At 52.7% G+C, this 20784-nt stretch overlaps 1 protein-coding gene across 10 annotated transcripts in view; it reads left to right on the top strand.

Annotated features, from left to right (window-relative positions):
- The first annotated feature begins 411 nt into the window (after positions 1–411).
- CAPN15 (calpain 15) overlaps positions 412–20784 on the top strand; it is a 60746-nt gene continuing 40373 nt past the window's right edge. The window contains exons 1-6 of one of the 10 annotated variants that reach the window (XM_065683652.1): positions 412–799; positions 6190–6547; positions 6639–6807; positions 9716–9756; positions 10300–10352; positions 16892–17210. In XM_065683652.1, the coding sequence (XP_065539724.1) occupies positions 17035–17210 (176 nt within the window). In that variant the 5' untranslated portion in view covers positions 412–799; positions 6190–6547; positions 6639–6807; ... (1 more) ...; positions 10300–10352; positions 16892–17034. Of the gene's footprint in view, positions 800–1233; positions 1586–6189; positions 6548–6638; positions 6808–9715; positions 9757–10299; positions 10353–16891; positions 17211–20784 lie in introns of those variants that run through there. The other 9 variants (XM_065683650.1, XM_065683647.1, XM_065683651.1 and 6 more) reach the window with 9 other exon arrangements.

Below are 20784 nucleotides of genomic sequence, written 5' to 3'. Positions count from 1 at the left end.
TGCTCTCCCCGCTGGCACGGCTGCTGTTCCCGAGCCCGGCTGCACAGCGCCCGAGGGCTGAGGCAGCTCCGTGCCAGCGCCAGCGCGCTCCAAGTGTCGCCAGCTCATTACTGTAATTAGCCGGGCGCGCCGGGCAGGGCCGCGCAGCCCGGGGCTCTGCTCCCTGCGCCGCGGCCGCCGCAGCCCGGCTCAGCCACCTCCTCGCGGGTGCCCGCCCCGCCGGGGCTCGGGCCGCTGCCGTCGCCTCGGAGGACGCGCGGCGTCGCCCACCCGTGCCCGCGCTCCTCCCCCGCCCCAGCGCCGGGCAGCTGCGGGCCCCGGCTCGGGCCTGCGCACCGGGGAAGCACCGCCCTCGGCACCGACCCCGGCCCGGTGACACCCCCCGCCGCCGCAAAGCACGCCGGGAGCTGTAGTTCTCCGGCCGCGCCTTGCCGCCGCTCCCGCCGGGAGGGGGTCGCTCAGCCCCGGTCCCGGCTCGCCCCCGGCCCGCCCCACTCCCCCCCTGCCTTCCGCTTCCTCCGCGCGACGCCCCTCGGGGCTTGTAGTCCCCCTGCGCTATTCACGACGGCCTCTGCGCCGCTTGCACGCCGTAGCGCCCGGAGGCCGGGATGGGGCGATACGCCACGGCGGCGGCGTAAGGGCGGGCTCTGGGACTCCGGGGCAGGCCGGGCCGGCGGCGGAGCGGGAGGAAGGCGGCGGCGGAGCCGCTGGGCGGGAGCGGGTGGAAGTTGCTCTGCCCGGGGCAAAGTGTGGGGCCGGGGGAGGAACGCGAGCAGCACCGCGGCTCCTCCATGCCCAGGTACGCGGCGGCGGGGGGCGGCAGGAGCGCGGGGCGGTGGGATCGGGCCGCCCGGGGCCTCCCGCTGCAGTCCCGCGGGCCGCGACTGCCGCCCGCGCCGCCGGGCGGGCGCTCTCCCGGGCGGACTCTCCGGGTGGGCCGCGGCCCCCCCCGGGGCCGCCCGCTACCTGTTGCCGGTGGGCCCGAGCGCGGGGGGTCGGCGGGGGCTGAGTTTGGAGGCTGGTGTCGGGGGTTTCGGTGCTGGGGCAAGCCGGAGAGGCGGCAGCGCCGCCCCGGGGCTCTGCGGCTGCTTGGGTGCCCTACCCGCGGGGAGCTCCTCGTACCCGCGCCCGGCCGGGTTTAATGCATTTACGAGCCGCGCAGCAGCCGTGCGGGGCCGGGGAGGTTCGCGTGCCCCCGCGCTGGAGCCCTGAGCCTGCCTGGCCCGGCTCGGCACAGCCAGAGCGAGCCTCCGGGGCTCCTCCGGGCAGCGGAGCCTCGCCTGTGGCAGCGAACTGGCTCGGTGCTGCTGCGGGCCAGGTCCGGGGCCGGAGCACAGCACAGCCCCTGTCTTTCAGGTCTGCACTCCAACCTCCAGCTTAGAAAGCTGCCTGCTGCGGGCTAAGCGCGTTTTGTGCAGTTTCTGGAGCGTTGGGGAGTTTGCCCTTCAGAACCGGCTGGCTGGCTCTTATGCTTGGCTCCCTGAACCATCCTAAGGCTGTGCCTCATCAAGACCCCTGGATTTTACTGCATGTCAGCTCAGCTGCAGTTATAAGGCATGTCAGCCTCTAGATCCTGGATGCAGAGGTCTGTAACAGTGGTTGGAAGGGCTCTGTACACTGGCCAGGCTCTCCATTTTCTGAGCAGCTCTCCTCTCCCCCTCCTGCGCCTGCTGCTGGGGTACATTCCTTCCCTCCCAAGCAGCAGGAGACAAGCCCTGTGGGGTGATCATCTGGTGAACTGCTGGGGAAGATGGAATAATGTGCATGCTGTGTTTGAAATGTCATACTGTTTCCTCAAAGCATTTTTCCAGACTGGAATCTCAACTGCTGTTCTCCACAGGCCTTCGGGCCGGGATGCGGATGGGTGGGTTTTCATGGTCGGACAGAAGGTTATCTGAGAAGTGCTTACTGCACATGGCCAGGGGCATTGGAGCAGGGATGGTGGTGTGCTGCTGTGGGTCAGTCAGGAGGTAACAGAGGACAGGAGACGTGTTTGCAGGGAGTTGAGATGGAGATGACCAGTACAGGTCCTAAGCTGGTGGAGGCAGGCTGCAGATCCCAGGCTTAGCCCCTGTTGATCTGAACACCAAAACCTTGCCGTACTTTGCATGTTGTCACAGGGGCTTGTGTTTCAGGGCTGTGCAAGCTGCCACCTTCCCTAACCTGGAGCAGACCTGTGGTGGGAGGGCAGCTGAGTGACAGACCAGCCTCCTGCAACGCTGCTGGTGGCTTTTACAAGGCCGTTTCTTGAGTCCCAGTGCCAAACAGACTGCCTGGTGCCCCTGAGTGAACCAGAGCAGGACTGAGCTCTGCCTGAGGAATGGGCTGCGGTGGCGTAATGTGTCAGAGAGGCATGATTCGAATTGCCGCGATTTTATGTACATGGGGATATTAACTCATTTAAAGTTGCATCAGCTCCTGTTTGTGTCCAAGGCTTTAGCAGTTGTAGGCAGAAGGCAAGACCCAACAGTGCTCCCTTCTCCGAGTGGGGTTGGAGGGCTGGAGAGGCCTTTGATGGTGTGATGTGACTTGCTGTGTTTGCTGAGCAGGAAAGGAAGCAGCCTCCTTGAGCCTGATGACGTGGTGCATAAGGGAACCTGAGGCGTGGGCCAGGCTTAATGTTTCCTAAGTTGGAATAAATATTGAAAATCAACCCAAAACTGCTAAAGTTGCACGTAAAAAAGATTGGGCATCCTGCCCAGGCAGTGGCGGGAGGACTGGGTGACCCAGTGGAGGGGCCTGGTGCCCTTGTGCGATGCAGTGACACCCCCACCATTCTCCTGGGCTCTCCACCCATTATCTGCGCTTTGAATCCCAGAGCTTTGCAGAGGGAAATGAAGATGATACTGTAATTGAAATTCGTAAGAATCGTAGACTGGTTGGCTCAGAAGGGACCTTAAAGTTCATCCAGCCCAGCTCTCTCAGCCTGTCTCCAGAGCAGAGCTGCTCCAGTCCTCCCAGCATCTCCGTGGCTTCCTGTGGTCTTGTCTGTGGTGTAGCGGGGGGGGCTGGAGTGAAGGGCTCTGGCTGCAGGGCACAAGGAGGGATCTGGGCAGTCTGTGTCCCGCTGCTCTCTCCTAGCACGCAGTGCTGAGAGAAACCTTGTGAAGGGCTGATTTGCTGGAACGTGGGGCTCTGAGAAAGGTCATGTTTGGTGCAGGCTGGAGAAGGCAGCTTGTGCGGGTGGCACAGGTGAGTCAGTGGCTTCCTCCTCATTTTCCATCATAATCCCACCTCCGGAGTGCAGCGTGCTGCCTACTGGCTCCCCGCAGCCTCCTGCATCTGCCTGCCTGTGCCTCAGCCTTGATGGCAGCTGTTGGACCCTGTGTGCACACACAGCCCTTTCCAGGCCACCGGCACAGAGCAGGGCAGGGAGGAGCAGCCTCCTAACGAATTCCTGCTATTTGGAATGCTGATGCTTGCCTTGTAGCTAGCAATGGCAGCTGAGGCAGGCCAAGGGAGGCAGAGGGGCTGTTGCCTGCAAACGAGACGTTTAACTCTTGCCTTCACAGTTCCTTCCCCCTGCCTTAGCAGCTTTCAGGTTTCTGCTACAAAATACCAATGCTATTCCCAACATCACGTTGCGTTCAGTGGCTTAAAAGATGAGGAGGGGTTTTGTGTGCCATTTCCTCTTGCTGCTGCCCTGATGCCTGGGCAGAGGGAGAAGGGGGAGCACTGGAAAGGAAATCAGATCCAAAGCAATGTGCCACCAGCAGAAAGAGCAATTGTTTTCCTGCATTTACATTGCAGAGTGTCGTCCTGCTCAGGCAGCCCCTGTTTGACAGCCAAGATAATACATTTATATGGCTGTAATTAGTGGGACGTGGAGTTTGCTGGATGTCTCGGGGGCAGCATGCTTTTCACTCCAACTCCAGCAAATAGATCAGGGAGGATTGGAAAGCCGCCGTGGGTTGTTCAAATTGGCCCTTTGGGTTTCTGGAGGTTGAATACATAACTGCTGATATTTCCTATTGTGCAGTACCCTGCCTAGTTGAAAAGAAAATAACTTGAGGGAACATGGGGCTATTTTTGCCAGCTCGAGATGATCAAGTTTGATTTGTAAAAACTGAAGGCAGGTCTTTAGGCTGGTACATTAAAAGCGGTATTAGAACCATCTCTGTTCCTCTGCATACGCATGCCTCTGCCCTGTGCCGGTGATGTAAACTCTAATATGTGTTCATCAAGCAAGAAATGGCTTTTCTGTTCCTGCGGTGCAGCCTCTTCTGTAGCCAGCCAGGGCATGAACTGAATGCTGGGGCTTGAGTAGCCTCAGAGTAGGGTGGTGAGTGCTCAGTGCCTGGAGGCCAGGCTGATGTCTCAGCCCAGCCTGGGATTGGAGCCCTTACCAAAGCTCTAGGGGTATCAGTTCACCTTTGCTTTGGTGAAATGGAGACCAAGACCTTACCAAAAGCTGTCTTTCACCTCTGGTCATATTACCCAGCTGCACTTCTGGTGTGGCACTTCCTGTGGCACCAAAGCTTCCCTTTCGGCTCCTTGTTCCCAAGTGATTTGAGTTTATCGAGGACTGAAGAGATCACAGGCAGCTTTCGAGCTTGTGTTGTGTCCTTCTGACAGCAGAAGGTCCTTCTGTAACAACCAGGTTTGCAGAGAAGCCAACTCTTGGGCAGCCTGGCTGGGTAACAAGTTCTCTCTCCTGTGTTAGTGCCAGTCAGTGGAAGTGGGAACACAGTGCGAGGGTCCCCGTGTGCTGAGCTGTGTCCTCCCTCTAGCAGCTCTGCTCTCCAGAGAGGCCTCTGCACTGATGTGCTCAAGGTCTTGCTCTCCATCTCATCACCACTCATGTCAGCAGGCAGAGCTGGGGCAGTCCTTGGAATTGCAGCACAGCCACGGGCTTTATGTTAAGCTGCTGGGTATTATTAAGCAGTTTCTCTTCCTAGGCCATGCGTATGTGAACACATCTCCTGCAGGAGCAGTGATGTGGTGTCACGCAGGCTCTTGTAGGCATTTGTGGGTTCTCCATCCTCTGGTGTTTGTCTCACTCCCTCTGCAGGTCTCAGCAGCCTTTCCAGGAGTGCCTTGGAGATGCTGTAGGCTTGGAGGTCCTGATGGAGCCAGTGCTGTGCAGACCCTTGAGCTGGACATATCAGGATGGTTCTTTACAACCTTAATCAGCCCCTGATTTACTTTTTACTGGCCCCCATGTGGTATCTCTTGCCTGCACCACAGCCTTCTCCATTGATCTGAAGGGGGCCTACAAGGATGCCAGAGAAGGAAGCTTTATAAGGGACCGTAGTGATAGGACAAGGGGTGATGGGTTCAAACTGAAACAGGGAAAGTTCAGGTTGTAAGGAAGAAGTTCTTCCCTGTGAGGGTGCTGAGGCGCTGGCACAGGGTGCCCAGAGAAGCTGTGGCTGCCCCATCCCTGGCAGTGTTCAAGGCCAGGTTGGACACAGGGGCTTGGAGCAACCTGGTCTAGTGGAAGGTGTCCCTGCCCATGGCAGGGGGTTAGAACTGGCTGAGCTTTAAGGTGCCTTCCAGCCCAAACCAATTTGATTCTGTGATTCTTCATTTGCTCATTTAATTCCATTAGCAGCACGTGTCCAGGTGCTCACCACAGGTTGTCTTTTCCTCACTGCCTGGAAGCCTCAGTGGTGCAGAGCACTGAAAGAGAAAAAAGCTCTTTGTGAATTCACCGTAGCCTACCCCAGGGGCACCATGCTGCATCTGACCAAGTGGCTGTAGGAGAGAGGGTGAGGGGGTCAGGCAGAACCAGATCTGTTGCTCCTGCATGCTTCTGCCATGCTCCCAAAGAGGCTCAGTGATCACACTGTTCTGGCTGAATCCTTATTTGCTTTTTTTTGCTCCCTCACCAGTCTAAAACAGAGAAAATGAGACTGTGCTGGTGAGCCAGTGCGTTATGGACAAGGGTTCTTGTTGCCTCCATCTGATAAAAGCCTGTTCCAAAGGAGACAGCACTTTCACAAAGTATGAATTTTGTTAAAACATCTTGTTTCAGGAGCAGAGAATATGAAAGGGGAAGGTGAAATATCTTGGGGGAGTGAGGTTTGCAGAGGCAAGTATTCAAGCATTGTGCTTTTCAGGGGTGGAATGGGCACGTTTGGCATCATCAGATGAATTTGTGCTTTGGAATTGCCAATGGATGTAACTGCTAATGATGTCCAGGCCATGTGGAGTAATGAACATCTCTTTCTGTGTTTGATCATTCAGGCAGTGTGTCCCTCCAGTCATTCCTACGTTCGCATCCATACCCCTTTGGAGATCCTGTCCTGCTGCTGTCCAGAGTCCTTGTTGAGATCCTGCAGTGCTCCAGAGGTGTTGTGTTACCTGGGATGGCAACAGCTCTACCAGGATGCTAAGCAGGGTGTAACTCCAGCGGTGGGAACAGAACTAAAAAGTTAACACCAAAGGTTCTGAAACCACGAGCAGAGGACCGGAGCTGACCCACAAGCAGATGGGCTCCTGTCTCCCGGCGGGACCAAGCTCCAGCCCGGGATGCTGCAGGAGGCACGGACACTTCGGAGCGCTGCGTTCAATTGGATGTTGAGCGAATGACTGAAGATGCGAGGTTGGTTATGTGTGCTGGTGTGATGCTGAGCAGCCTGGGGTCTGAGCAGCCATTTATTCTTACGTGGCTCTCTTTCCTCTCTGTCCCCCAGCCTGGTGCAGCAGCTGCTCCTCCTAGCAGGCTCAGTGTGCTAGATGTGCTAGCATGTTTCTCCACCCTCGCTGCTCCACCTGTGCCAACAGCAGCCGCTCCATTCCAGGGACACCCGGCTGACTTCACACCAGCTGGGCATTGGACCTGCAGAGCAGAAACCCTGCTGGGTGAGAAGCTTTTCTGGCTCTCTGCTGGGCTGGGAGGGTCTGAAAAGACAAAGACCGTTTTCCCTCTGGTCTGTAAGCACCGTTACCCCGCTTCTTGTCTCGCACGCCTTGTTCTTGTCTGTCTTCCTTGTGTTGAATCCTTTGAGTGTTTGCCTCTCCTTGCTGTGTGTGAAGGCCATGTGCTCATGTGGGTGGGGATACTGGTGTCCCCTGGTTTTCTCATGGTTAAAAACAAACTGTAAGAGTGGAAGAGAAAATGTGGGGTCCTCCAGGACCTCACAGCCCTAAGATGTGGAGACTGCATGACTGCCCCAGGGGGTGTTTGAGGCAGTGCAAAGGCAGGGAAATTGATTAATCTAAGAACCTCTGCCTTTCTTTGTCTGCAGTCACCACTGTGCTGTGGCAGTTCCCAGCCCAGGACTGGGACATGGAGATGACTTTGTTGTACCTTACATGATCGGGCTGCTTTGGGCTGGTGGTGCAGAGCCTGCTCTGCAGAGACAAGACAAGGTAGTGGGAAGCCAGATGGAGCTTGTACCTTCAGGTTACGCTTGTATGTCCACTGAAGGAGAACCTCTCATGGTGGTGTCCATGCTTTCAAATGAGCCAGGCTTCTTCTAGGCCAGGGTTTTGGATTAATGGAATGAATAGCACTGTACGGTGTGTTGGCCCATCTGGTCTGCTTATAGGCTAGCTGTGGTCTTTGAGTAGTGACCGTCACCAGGCAGGGGTTGGCTGAGACCTGCACCATGGCTAGTTCCCAGCTGTGGGAGGGGTGAAGTAACATTCCTGGTCTTGGATCATTTTGGATGCAGCCTTGGAGTGTCTCATGAATGCTACTGCAGGTGTGCAAAGCCCTTGCACTGTTGCCTGACCTTGCTGTGCAAGGTGCTTTAGCAAGCAGAGCCTGCTGGAGGGAAGGTTGGGGTCTGTAGCATACCATGAGGCTGAGGCAGCACGACACATCTCGCAAGGAATTTGAGAGGGACTCCTGTGATGTGATCTCTCCATCTGCACGTTTGGGTTAACTGGGGTTCAGGGTGCTGCCAGCAGCTCTTGGTTAAGAGGCCAGCTCTGACATGGTGGACAGTCGGTAGGGCTGGCTTTGCTGTAGCAAAGGCAGCTTCTTACTCAAGGCATCTGTATTATACTTCAGCCTTCTCATCTTAAAGTACAGCATTTTCCTCATGTGATCGTTACATTTGTTCAAATAAGTGCTCTCATGGGCAAATATTGCTTAAGGCGTTGTGTAATTGAACACATCCTACAGTTCCAGCTGAAGTGGTGTAGCTGAAGAGGAGCTGCTTGTGGCGGAGGCAGTGAGCCAGTGGAGCTGCTCTGGTGAGGGAAGGGGAGTATCATAGTGTCAAGCACTGTCACATCCAGATCACTTCGGTTGCATCAGGTGTTAACACCAGCTAGGGGAGGCCATGGAGATGCTGCGAGGGCTGGAGCTGCTCTGCTCTGGAGCCAGAGGCTGAGAGAGCTGGGCTTGTTCAGCCTGGAAAAGAGAAGGCTCCTTAAGGGGAGAGCTTAGAGCAGCTCCAGTGCCTAAAGGGGCTACAAGAAACCTGGAGAGAGGCTTTGGACAAGGGCCTGTAGGGACAGGCCAAGGGGGAATGGCTTTAACCTGATAGAGGGGAGACTGGTTCTCTTAGGCAGAAGTTCTTCCCTGTGAGGATGGTGAGACGCTGGCACAGGGTGCCCAGAGAAGCTGTGGCTGCCCCATCCCTGGCCGTGTTCAAGGCCAGGTTGGACAGGGCTTGGAGCAACCTGGTCTAGTGGAAGGTGTCCCTGCCCATGGCAGGGGGTTGGAACTGGCTGAGCTTAAAGCCTTCAACCCAGACCAGTCTGTGCATCTATGAATTCCAATTATAGTATCATCTCCTGACAGAAATAACGAACATCAGTGTGCAGAAGCATTCACGTGTTTTTCAGGGTGGCCCAGGACAGTTACAGGGGTGATTTGGAGGTGGAGAGGAGTAAGCAGTAATGTGAGGCTTCTCCATTAGTTCACTGTGCTGAGCTGTGCTAAAAGGGGAACTGTCATCTTGCCCACCCTGGGTTTTGCTCTGCCTGTCCCACCTCCTGTGTGTTCTCCTGGATCCGTGTGCTCTTCTGGATCCCTGTGCTCTCAGGGAATGTGGCAGCCTCTTGTGCACTTCTCAGTGATTCTTCTGCTTTTATGTCCTGGTTGGTTGTGGTGAAAAAGTCAAAAGCCACTGTTGTCTGTCAAGCTCATCCTACCTTTGCGCTTGCCTGAGGCACAGCCAGAGACATGGTGGTTTAAATCTAGGCCATCTGGTTGGAAATTGGGACGTGGTGCTTGATTAAAGCCAGGAAAGGCCAAATTGCATAAAACTGGCAGAAGGAGACACCCAGGTACTGCTGCCCTTGTGTGAAGAGTCCGTGTGACTCTGGGCAGGACAATGCAGTGAAGACTGGGAGCTGTCTATAGGAAGGGATGCAGCTGGAAGTGGTTTGGACGTGGTTTACTGCCTGTCTAATCTGTGTTAGAATTAAAGCTGTGGCTGGAGTGTGTGGGGACAGTGTGCTCAGGGACACCTCCCCCTCTTGCCATCTCTGAGACTTTGCTTTCCAAGTCTGTACCCTGGGTTTTCACTGGCTGCAACTCTGCTTCTTGCTGCAACTTTGTTCCCCTCCCTTCTGCAGTGGCCAGCTCTTCATCTGCTTATCTGTCAGCTTAGCATGATCTGAAGATAAAATCCCTGGTGTCCTTTTGGGTCTGACCTCGTGTTTGTGCTATGCCTGGGCACCTATGGCCCTATTGAGTTCAGCTTGCTGGGTGATTGGGAGGAACTTAATGGGTCATCAAGCCCAGTTTCCTACTGCTGAAGACAGTCATCTTGTGCAGGTCAGGAACTAACTCTGTGCTTTATTTCCCCAGTGCTTCTGGAGCAGCTGGTCCAGAGATCTGCTCTTTGAGAGGTTAGAAACCCTCCTCTGACTTCCAGTATCCCATTTTCCTGGGTTGGTTTATTGTACCTGTGCCATTGCAGAGTGTCATCTTGCAGATGAGAGATGACTTGCAATTTTCCTGGTTCTCTGTAACCTTTATGTCCTGCAGCGGTTGTGGCTCTTGATGCAGATCTGTCCTGAGAAGCGTGTTGAAAGCCGCTTTGTTTTCCCATTGCTTCTTTTGGGGAGTTTGGTTTTGCTGGGCCCCTTTATTTCCATGTTGTGCTTTTGAGTGTCTTACATGCAGGTGGAGTTCTGAGCTGCACAGTTTATGCGTGGTAGAGAGTACAAAAGAGACTTCTCTGTGCTATTGCTGCTTTTTTTAAGTTTGTCCTTGCTACTTGTGCCATCTTGCTCCTTCAGGAAGGAGAGATGTTGTCAGAAATGGTTGAATCAAGGTGAACCTGATAAAGAAGTGTATTGAAGAGCCAGTGCCTGGCTCTTACTCGTGGCTCTTATTCATGTTTATCTCTAGCTGTGAATGTGCAATAACAACAGTTCTGTTCTGCACAGGCTGGCACAGCCTCAGACAGGAAGATCTGCTGTTTACCAATCAACACTCTGCTGTAAGTGAGAAAGGGGGGAAAGAAATGTTTTATTGCTGCTGGGTAACCCAGAGTGTAGTTAAACCTTTCTGGGGGAAAAAAAGAAAGAGGAAACTAAGAGCACGTGTTACTCAAGATGCGTTTTTCCTGGCAAGAGTCCTGTGTGTGTGTTCTTCCGGCAAAGCATCCCTGCTTCTGCTCCTTTCCATTCATTCTATAGTATATTGGTAGCAGGCAACTAAAAGCTTCCTGTTTTTATAACAAACTGCTCACAGCAAGCAGTATGTTGAGGGGATTTTTCAGCCTGGCATATTTTCTAGCTGGGGCATGCTGTGGACTGAGTTGGATGACAGAGCTCTGCTACAGGGATTCTAAATACAGGGAGGAAAAGATCTGGAAGTCAGATCTGCTGGTGAAGCTTACCCAGATTGGGTGCTGTGGCTTGCTCTTGTTTTGTTTCTTGCCCTTGTCTTTCTTTCTGTGGCATTACCACGATGTTGCTAATGAGACAAACCATGCCAGCCCACACAGCCTTTTGTTAACACTGCACTCAAAGGCAGCCGCAATTAGCTGGTAAACCAGAAGATACAAGAATCTTGTTGCACTTTGTTGCAGCAATGTTAATTGGCTTAGTAGAGCGCTTGGGTTTTAGAGATTTGGTTGGGTTTTATTGGGTTTTTTCCAGACCCTTCTTCAGCACTGCCTTTGTTGCCATTTACATGCTTATTCAGAAAAGGACCTTCCTGCTCTTCAGTTGTCAATGGAGATGGTGTTTGAAGTTAACCCTTATTTTGAAGAAACCTTCTTGTCTACTGCTTCTCTCTCTTTTTCTCCTTGTAGCTTGTAACTAAGATGTTGATGGCCCTTTCAAATCTCTATAATCTCCTCCCTCAAAGTGACTATGCTAGATTTGCAGTAGCTCACTGGATAACCTATCAGTGGTCTGCAGTGTCCTGTGCAAGGGAAAAGAGGAAACTTTTCAGACTTTGATGGCAGTTGCTCTGTGGCTAAGTTGGCTCTACAATAAATCTGCTTTTCCTATCAAGCTTTCACTTCAAGCTTTGGGCACATCTTCCTCTGCCTGCATACTTATGAAGAGTCAGTTCTGGGCATTGACCGCATTTCAGCCCAACTCAGCTGCTGTGTATGAGTTTCTTCTGTGTTAAAGTTGGGCCAGAACCAAGGCAGCGGAAGGAAGGTAAAGATCCTCAAGCTTGCCTTTGCATGTTGCTGTCTGTGGCTGGAAAGCTGTGCTGCTCTTCTGGACTTCGTTAAAGCATAGCATGAAGTGTGAGGTCCTGTTTGGTGCTGGTCTAGGACTCAGGTTAAATTATCTTCTTACCTCATGAATAGCCCATCTAGAAATCCAAGCAGCTCATTTCATCTGCTGATACCTTTGCAAGCAGTGCACCGGTTTGTTTCTCACCTGATTTGGAAAATAGCTCATTTGCAGCTTCCCGTCCCCCAGGTTTCCTCTAAGGCCATAACATCCGACTGCCCTCTCTGCTCTTAGCCCTGCTGTCCCATAACAAATGTTTGGGTGGGCAAGTTTTACCCTTCTCTCCATGTTATCTGTCCTCCCAGCACTGCCTATCATCCAAGTGCCTCGTGAACCTGGAGACTTCCTGGCCCTAGGAGGTGAGGCACACTTCCCCAGTGCCAGGACTATGCCCTGAGGCGCACAGGAAGCTCTGTGGTAGAGTACGAGGGCTAAAATAACCTCCCACATCCCAGCTGAGTGTTCCGACACTGGCCCATCCTTCCTGTTATACCTATGCCTCAGTCTGTCCTTGGAGACCTTCCCTTCTCTCCCTGCCAGAAGCTTTGCAAAGGAACTGGAACTTGCTGACTCCTTAATATCCTGCCAGGCTGCAGCGCTCGGGCTGCCTTGTAGTGCTGGCTTGGCAGGTGAAGGCAGGGAGAAAGCAGCAGAACTTTGTTTCTTGTCACCAAGACACTGGCTTTGTGCAGAACACAGAGCATTCCCGTCTGCTTGGCTGCTTTGCACAGGGGTCCTGCGGGTGATCATGGGAGCTCTTGCTGCACCGGAGCCATAGTGCTCTTGTTGGGTCAGTGTTTAACATCTTGAATTGCATCTGCCTGAGGTGGGTATCTTGTTGCTTGACTGCTTTTCTGCCCCCTGCCTTGTGGAAGAAGAGATGATTCATCCTTCTTCCCCTGGGGTTACTTCTGTTACCAGGGTCATTGCAGGCTGGTGAATCTGAGTTGTGTACTGCTTGGTAATTGCTGGTACCTGGTTTGGCACATCCTCAGGTTGGGCCACCCTGCTGTGTGGAGCTGGGAGCTGGCTGTGTGTCATTTTCTGTGCACACAAATGCTTGAGCTTCTTTTCCTTGCTTGCTTGGCATGACACACCTCCGGGACTCCACTAAGCAATCCTTCTTTCGTTATCCCGTACCATATAAGCTTCCTCTGGGGCTTTATAATCTTTGTATGCTGACATGTCTCATGCTGTGCACTTTACCCATCTTTGTACACTGCTCCCTGTTTACCCTGGACCCTGTTTTCGCACATGTTCCTCAGTAATAGGTAGGGAGCTCTGCTGTTCATGGTGGCAAGATTGGTAGAGGGCCAGGGGTCTTCATGATACATGAAGTGGTCTCCTCCAGCTTGATGCCCCAGGTCAGCTGTACTCATCTGCCTCAGTGAACTGCTTTGTGTTTAAGGATGTGCGAGTCACATTCTGCAGTCCCTAGGGCTGTGCGTGGGGATGGGACATTCAGAGCTCTTCAAGAACCTTTATTTCTCCCTGAAGGCAGCAGGTTGCATGTAAGTGAAGCATAGAGAGCTCCTCCTTGCTGTTGCTGGTGATACTGGGTCCTAGCCCATCTTAGCCAGCCCCCAGGCAGGGGAGTTCACACAGCAGAGGGAGGAGAAGGTACTTGCAGCCTCCTCCTGTGTGGCTTCTTCTGGTCACAGCTTTGAGGGATGCTTTTCCCTCAGATACATGATGTGCCTTTTCCTGGGCCAGCTGCTGGCCCACCACCTCACACAAGAGCTGTCTACGGTGTGGGGTGGCTGCGTGTGCATTCCTCTATCTTCCCTGGAACAAGGGAGTAGCTCAGAGGTGAGCTTATTTAAAGATTGGGATAGTGGAGGAATTAATGACTTGACAAAGTCTTGTCCCTGAGTCTGGGAGGCTGAAAACCAGGAGGCAGGGACCTGTCTCCTTTTCCTGCTGTGTGCCAAAAGGAAGAGCTTGGGACTGATCTTAGGAGGGTCCTCAGAAAAGTTGATCCTGCAGCCTCCTAGATAATGCTGGAACACATGGAATAGTTCCCTTTTTTCTGTTTTTTTTTTCTCTCTTCAGAGCCAAAACCCACTTTGAAGCTGGAGGGACGGAAAGGGGGTCAGGCATACCCTGCTTCCCACCCTTCCTGCCTGCTTTGCTTGGGGTGGTGTGATAAAAGAGCTGGGCCCAAAGGGTCAGACTACCGTCTGCTGTTGAGGGTTTTTCTGGAAGCATCCAGGCCACTGCTCTGCTGTCTGTGCAGGAGCAGGAGGAACCTCCATGTGAGAGCTTTGCCATCCTGAAGTGCCTTGTGCTCAGAGTGCTGGTGGGGCACTTTGAGGAAGGGCCAGCATCACGTACGACAGATCAGGGTAAGCATGTGCACATGGCTCGGGGGTAGGAAGATCAAATCTGAGTTTATTTTGGAAGCAGTATTTTGGGAGCAGTTAAACAGTGTCAGCTGAAACCTGGTAATTATTGCAGCTGCAAGGGGCAGAAAAACCAAAATCCAAACTCAGCATCTTGCTAAGGTGCTTAACTGTTAATTTCCATGAGTGAGATCCACCCTTTTCAAGACACTTCAATCTGTTCACATTGTTGCTTCCTCTCCAGATTAGATAGGTGGAAGCAGTGCTTTATTAATTAGAAGGAAAATCCTGCTCCCTCCTGCCAAGGAGCTCTTGGCAGTTTGCTCCCCTTCAGCAGCTGAAGCCTCCCCTGTTCTGCTCCGGGCAATGTGCCTGTAGGACATCTCAGGGGCATCTCCCTGCCCAGTGGGAGAAGTTCCTCCAAAGTAAGGGTGAGTGCTTCCAGAAAGGCTTTCTTCTTTGTGGGATTCTTTAATTGACTCCTTCCCTCACTGTAGTGTAGTTTCCATTCTCACCTTTCCTTCTTGCAGGCTCCTCATTTGCTTAGTGTGGCCAAAGGCGTTCTCTGGTGCAGCATGGCGAGCACATACACGCTTTGCATTGAGCTGTAATGCTCTGCTCTTCCTGTTCCCAACAGGTTTGCCCTCTCCCCTTCTTGGGCCAGCATTCCCCCCTAAATATTGTTCACTGGCTGCTCTCACCTGGCACAAGGGGTCACCCTGAAGAAAAGGATTTACTGCTTTGCCTGGAGAAATCCGATTTCACGCAGCACTCTCAGTCAAGCAGCCCACTTAGACCAGACAGTCTTGGAGATCACTACGACTTAGCTAGGTTATCCTGCACCTATTTATAGATCCCTTCCTCTCCCCAGCTCCACCCACTGTGGGCTTTTACTGCACTGCTTTAAAGCAGGATTCCCAGCCTCTCTTGTCCCTGTGGAGCATTTGCATTGAGCTCAGAGACCCTGGTGCAGAGCTGGCGGAGGAGGATGGGCCGAGACCCAAGCAACACGTTGGGAGTCAGCAGTAATGCGGGCAGGAGGCATGGCTCTCGCTTGTTGTGGTGAGCTATAACTAGTGTTTCCATGTGGAGGAGGAGGCAAAAGCTTCTGCTTTTCCAGCTTGAGGAAGTGGTCTCAGAAGAGCCTGTGGAATTGCTTTATTTGGCAGTTTAGCTCTGGAGAGGGGGGGAAGCTCTTAACTGAGCATCCTGCCTTCTGTTTCGCTCAGCCTACAGTGAACTCTTCAGGGCTGTATTTCTACCCATCTTGCCTTTATTTATGTACTTTATCGTAGTAGAACCCAAGCCTTGAGGTGAGAGGCAGAGTTTGCTCTTCTAGCAGGTCTCTGAGTTGCATCCGCTGCGCCTTTGCTGGAGCACATACAGTGCTGGCGATGGGGCAGCCGCAGGTGTGCGACAACTGATGGCTCCAGCTAGACTCGAGCTGATGGTACTTAGAAGTACTCCTCCCCTCGCATCACATGGCTTTCATTTAGCCAGAAATTCAGATTTGTTACAAATGAACTGCTTGAATAGCAGGAAATGAGAGGGGAAGCGCCAGGGATCCTCTTTGGCTGGATCTGCAAAAATCACTGCACTCTTGCTGCTGGGCAGGTAGCGGGAAGCACAGTGTAGGGATGTGTTGGCTGATGCTCAGCAGTTGGGCAGACCAATTAAACTGAGGAAATCGAGGTAGGGAGATCTGTGTTCTTGGGCTTTTTCTTCCTCAGTTTTATTTTGTTAGTCCAGGCTTTGCAGGTTATGGAGAAGAGACCGTGACAGAGGAGCTGACATTCTCCAGCTAATGGCCTAATGAAAGCACATTCTGGTATTAAGCTCGTAGCAAAACTGCACCTGCTCCTTGAGCTGCTGCATTTGGGAGTCTGTTATCTGTCAAGGCCTTTCTTGATCCCTTAGATCAATCCTGGGATTGAAAAACTGTATTTTAGGAGTCTTCGTTTCAGCCTTTTTATGGCACAAAGTAGTTTCTTCGCAAGGTCTGTCTGCTGTTCATTCATCTCTCCAAATCCTGGTGGGTAATTGAATAAGCTCGGCTGTGCTGGTTTTTTCTTCTTCCTCGTTTCTTCTTTTTTGCTCTGTTAAATGTTCCCTTGATCCGTTCCTCCTGACATGCATCCCGATTGCCGGGCCTTTTTCCTTTAAGGAGAGACATGTTTAACTTCTGTGAATATTGGAGGACACAGAATGTTTCTGTAGTTTAACTGTGAGGATGCTCAAAGAATAAATTCTAAACTGTATTAAAGAGGGAGAAAAGGAGGAACAGTACCTGCCCCTGTGAGTAGGGGCATGCTCACTATCAGCTAAAAACTGGCTTGAACTGAAACTATTTCACTGCACTGTGTGAAACAGCCACAGAAAACATGCTGGTGCAGATACCCAGGCTGCCCAGTTTCAGTCTTTCTGTAGTGAAAAATTAAACATCCTGACCACACACAAGCCATCCAGTCATACCTCCTGTAGTGGAGGGTAACAAAAACCTGTGTGCTGGTCAGAGCCCAGAGCTATCCCAATAAAATCACCTTTCTGTGTGTGTGGCTCCCCAGGGTGTTGGTTTGGGCTTTAGGTGAGGCTCGCTTGTTCTGTTTTCTCCTGCTTTACTGTGGTGGCAAGGGCTTTCTGCTGGGCTTTCCTCCTCTAGTGGGGCTGCTTCCCCTGCCTGGGGGAGTTGAACTGGGGAGAATCTCTTCTAGATCCCCTCTATTCCCAATCTTCGGGCAGCAAAAACTGGATTTAGTGAAACAGCTCTTCCTATCCCCCATGATGGGGATCCTGGTCAGAGCATGCATGAACAGGCTTCTAAAACTGGAGGGTTGTTGCTTAAATCATACCTTATCTTTCTCTTTTTTCTTTCCTTGTTTCCCCTCTCTCTTCTGTTGTTTTTTTGTTTGTTTGTTTGTTTTCTTTCAACTCTTGATCAGAACCGACCTCCCTTTCTCCAGTGTGTCAGGATCTTTGCAGCAGCCCATGCCGCAGCGCCTCGCCTATTCCACCTGAACTGCCATGCCACTGGCTTGGACCTAACCTAGGATAAACCTCGGCGTGGCCTGGGTAGGGGGGAACCATGGGGAGCTCTGCCTCATCGCTGGCCGCAGAGACGGAGTCGGACCATGGCTTCAGTAGCACACCCTACCCCGGGCACCCAGCCGTGAGCTGGTATAGGAGTAGTCACAGTGGCCCTGTTTGGGAAAGTGCCCTTATAACACGGCAGCATCAGCATTTACACCACCGGGTGCGAAGGTAAGGAGGAGGGGAAGGAGCCTGCTTACCTGCTTACCTCTCTGCTTGAATCCAGGGTGGTGCATCTGGGAGATTAGTTGCTTTGCATCCTGTTGGGTGTGGGGTCCTTCTGTCCAGAGGCACAGTTGCAGCTCCTTGTGAAAGCTTCTAGAGCCAGATTTCCACGTGTGATGCCAAGCTGTGTGATGCAGAACAGACTGCAGGACTCATCCCAGCATTCCTCACTCACCTGAATTGTGCAGGTGAGCCTGGGAATGTGATCTCCACTCTTTTAATGAGTGTACCATTGGCTCCTCTTCTTTCTGACCTCCCAACCACACTAGGTATCACAGATGGAGGATTGTGACTCCAGGTTGGGTCGTGAAAGTATCAAGAGCTTCTGAACTCAGCAGGAGAAGCTGTTAACATGCAAAAGCAGCAAAATGCTTTTGAATACCAGATTCAGGGGAATGAAACACACCAGAATTACTCTGCAAAAGATCTCAGTGTTTCCACCCCTCAATTTCTACCCCTCAATATCCCTCCTTGAAACACCTCAAATGTATCTCCAAGTCATTGCCTCTGCCCCTTCCCCGTCAGCCACTTGCAGTGAGGAATTGTTCTTCATGTTGAAGGGCTGGTGTCCTGCATTCAGTCTCTGGCAGGTTGAGAGGTATGTTAGAAGCATCTAAAACCCCTCTGCCCGGGGGCTTGGCTACAGGGGCTGCTGTGTTGTGTGCTAATAATATTTGAGCCATTGCCTGGTGCCTGCTGTGTGTAGATTCCAGCCTCGGTGGGTGGTTGTACCTGCTTGAGTTTGGAGTTGCTAGCCTTTCAGGAATAGCTGCTTGCTTCTGAGTGTCCCTGAGCTGTTGTGGCTTTCCTCTGGAGGTGTTTGCTGTGATGGTCATGTAGTATCTGTACTGTAGTCCCTGTTTGCTCACCTTTCTGTGGCTGCGAGTCCTGGAATGTGCTTCACGGGGTCTGGTGCATGACTCTGGGAGACTGAGGCAAGTGCCATCACACTTTGCTTCTTTGTAGTCTTGTCTTCAGTTTCTTTGTTGAGCTGCTAACAGTGTTAAACCAAGTAGGTATTGCCTTTGGTCTCAGTCCTGGACTTGAGTTCCTAGAAGTGCCCAGGAAGCATTTATAAAGGCTGTTTTATAAAGTTTTCAACATCTGTTGCTGTGTGTACCAAGCATTGTGGCTGGCCTGCAGTTCTGGTTGGTGGTCTGTCCTGGGGAAGTTTGTCCTTCTGGTTTAGAGTGATCCTGAAAATAGAGCTGGGTCCTTCCTGCAGGATTAGAAGAAGGACTTGGGGGCGTTGGTCAATGAGCAGCTCCCCATGACCTGGCTTCAGTGAGTGCTTGAGCCCAGAACCCCCCGGTGTGCTGGGCTGCACCACCAGAGCATGAGCAGCACGAGAGGGGGGGGATTGTCCCCCTGTGCTGCACCCTGGGGAGACCCCCCTGCAGTCCTGATCCAGCTCTGGGGCAGCAGCACAAGAGGGACGTGGAGCTGTTGGAGTGAGTCCAGAGGAGGCCATGGAGATGCTGCAAGGGCTGGAGCAGCTCTGCTCTGGAGCCAGAGGCTGAGAGAGCTGGGCTGGCTCAGCCTGGAGAAGAGAAGGCTCCTTAAGGGGAGACCTTAGAGCAGCTCCAATGCCTAAAGCAACTACAAGAAACCTGGAGAGGGGCTTTGGACAAGGGCCTGTAGGGACAGGCCAAGGGGGAATGGCTTTAACCTGCCAGAGGGGAGACTGAGATGAGCTCTTAGGCAGAAGCTCTTCCCTGTGAGGGTGCTGAGGCACTGGCACAGGGTGCCCAGAGAAGCTGTGGCTGCCCCATCCCTGGCAGTGTTCAAGGCCAGGCTGGACGGGGCTTGGAGCAACCTGGTCTGGTGGAAGGTGTCCCTGCCTGTGCAGGGGGTTGGAACTGGCTGAGCTTTAAGGTGCCTTCCAACCCAAAGCAGTCTGGGATTCTGTAGTTATTCCTTCCGCACTGCTGGCTTCCCTGTGTTCCTTGCAGAGCTGGGGAAGGTGTCAGCAGCTCACGGATGAATACCCCAGTTTGCCTCTGCACAGTACGGAGGTTTAGGGACTTCCAGTGCAAAGCTGGCACAGGGCACTGAAGAGTTTGTGCCTCTGCAGCCTTGTGTATGCCAGCTGAGACTGCTCGTGATTCAAAGTCTGTAGCTTGGAGGAGCTTGAGAAACTAAGTGAAATCTTGACATGTGGAAATAAATTTCCTGAACAACCGGGCTTTGTGGATGTTGGGAGCGGATGTTGGGGCAAGAACAGGAACTGCCGGTCTTGGTGCAGATAACACCGGTGTCCTGTTAGGGCAGGAGTGGTTCTTCTGATAATTTTGCATATCCCCTGCTAAAGGGAGAAGAGAGCTCATCCCAGCAAAGTGCTGCATGATTCCTGGAGACAGGAAAATCACTGGCCATGATTCAGTGAGCAGTGAATTGCGTGGGAAGAACTTGCTTTAGGCAGTGATTATGGAAGTGGGTTCAAAAGACCTGCTGAGATCAGCCAGGCTGTCAGGCATCAAAGTACCTGCAGTTCTTATGGCGAGGTGGGTGAGACAACAGGGTGAAGAAACAGCGGAAGGCTGGCTTTCAGAGAGCAACTGATAAATATATTCCCTTAAAAGAATGAAGTCAGTCAACAGAACAACCCAGGGGAGGCAGCCCCTGGCTGTGAATGGCCTCATCCCTGGAGTCCTGTAGCACAGGAAGAAAGTGGGGTACTGAGAAGTCAATTCAAGGCTAGACAGGTGTTCTGGGATAGACCTGGCTTTTCCTGCTGATTTTCTGTCCCTGCCTGTGGCCACCTTCAGAGCTGGTAATGCTTCTGATGCTCTAGAGCAGCACACAGCTGAGCCTGCTCTATTCATCCCCTGTGGGAATGAATGCAGCCCTTCCCTGGCAGCAGAACAGGGAGGCAAGTGCATCCTAAGTGACTTTGGTCTGTACTTGGTGGGGGAACCACAGGAAGGTGCTCCTCAGGGTGAGGTGGAAGTAAGGGCAGAAATCAGTGCTGTTTGGCTTTCAAGGTTTTAGAAGCTGGGAGGAAGCTGCATTGCCTCTTGCTGCCTGGGGTTCTGGTGGTCTGAAATTCTCTGTCTCATGAAGGCAGGTGGACAGGAGGGAGCAGAGAAAGGGCTTTCATGGTAGAAGCAGAAGACTTATGACATCCAGATTTGAAACCCTAGTCTCTTCTGGGGCAGGCTGCAGAATCTCTTTCTCTGTGTCAGTTTCCCACTTTTTAAACGGGAGCAGGTCCCTGTCTTCTCCAGCGTGCCAGGAGAACACAGCTACTTAAGGACGAGAGGCACCAAGTGTCATATGCATGTTAGTTACAGGGATCTTACTGCTGAAATCTCTGCTTACGGCAAAGGTGGTGTTTAAAAAGACATCCCTGGTAGCTGTGTGTAGCCAGGCAAATTTCTGGCTTAGTTACAAGTCCCCTTGGGCTCCTCCTTGCTTGTACACTTAAAGTTGTTTGACCCAGGCTCTTGTTGAATGAGAGTGTCCAGCTGAGCCTGCAGACCATCATGGCCAAGCATCCTGATGTGCCAAACCCTTCATG

Source organism: Lathamus discolor, chromosome 6 (genome assembly GCF_037157495.1).
Source record: "Lathamus discolor isolate bLatDis1 chromosome 6, bLatDis1.hap1, whole genome shotgun sequence".
NCBI classification, from domain to species: Eukaryota; Metazoa; Chordata; class Aves; order Psittaciformes; family Psittacidae; genus Lathamus; species Lathamus discolor.
Note: the sequence above shows the minus strand (reverse complement) of the source record. Positions and strands in the feature narration are given on the sequence as shown.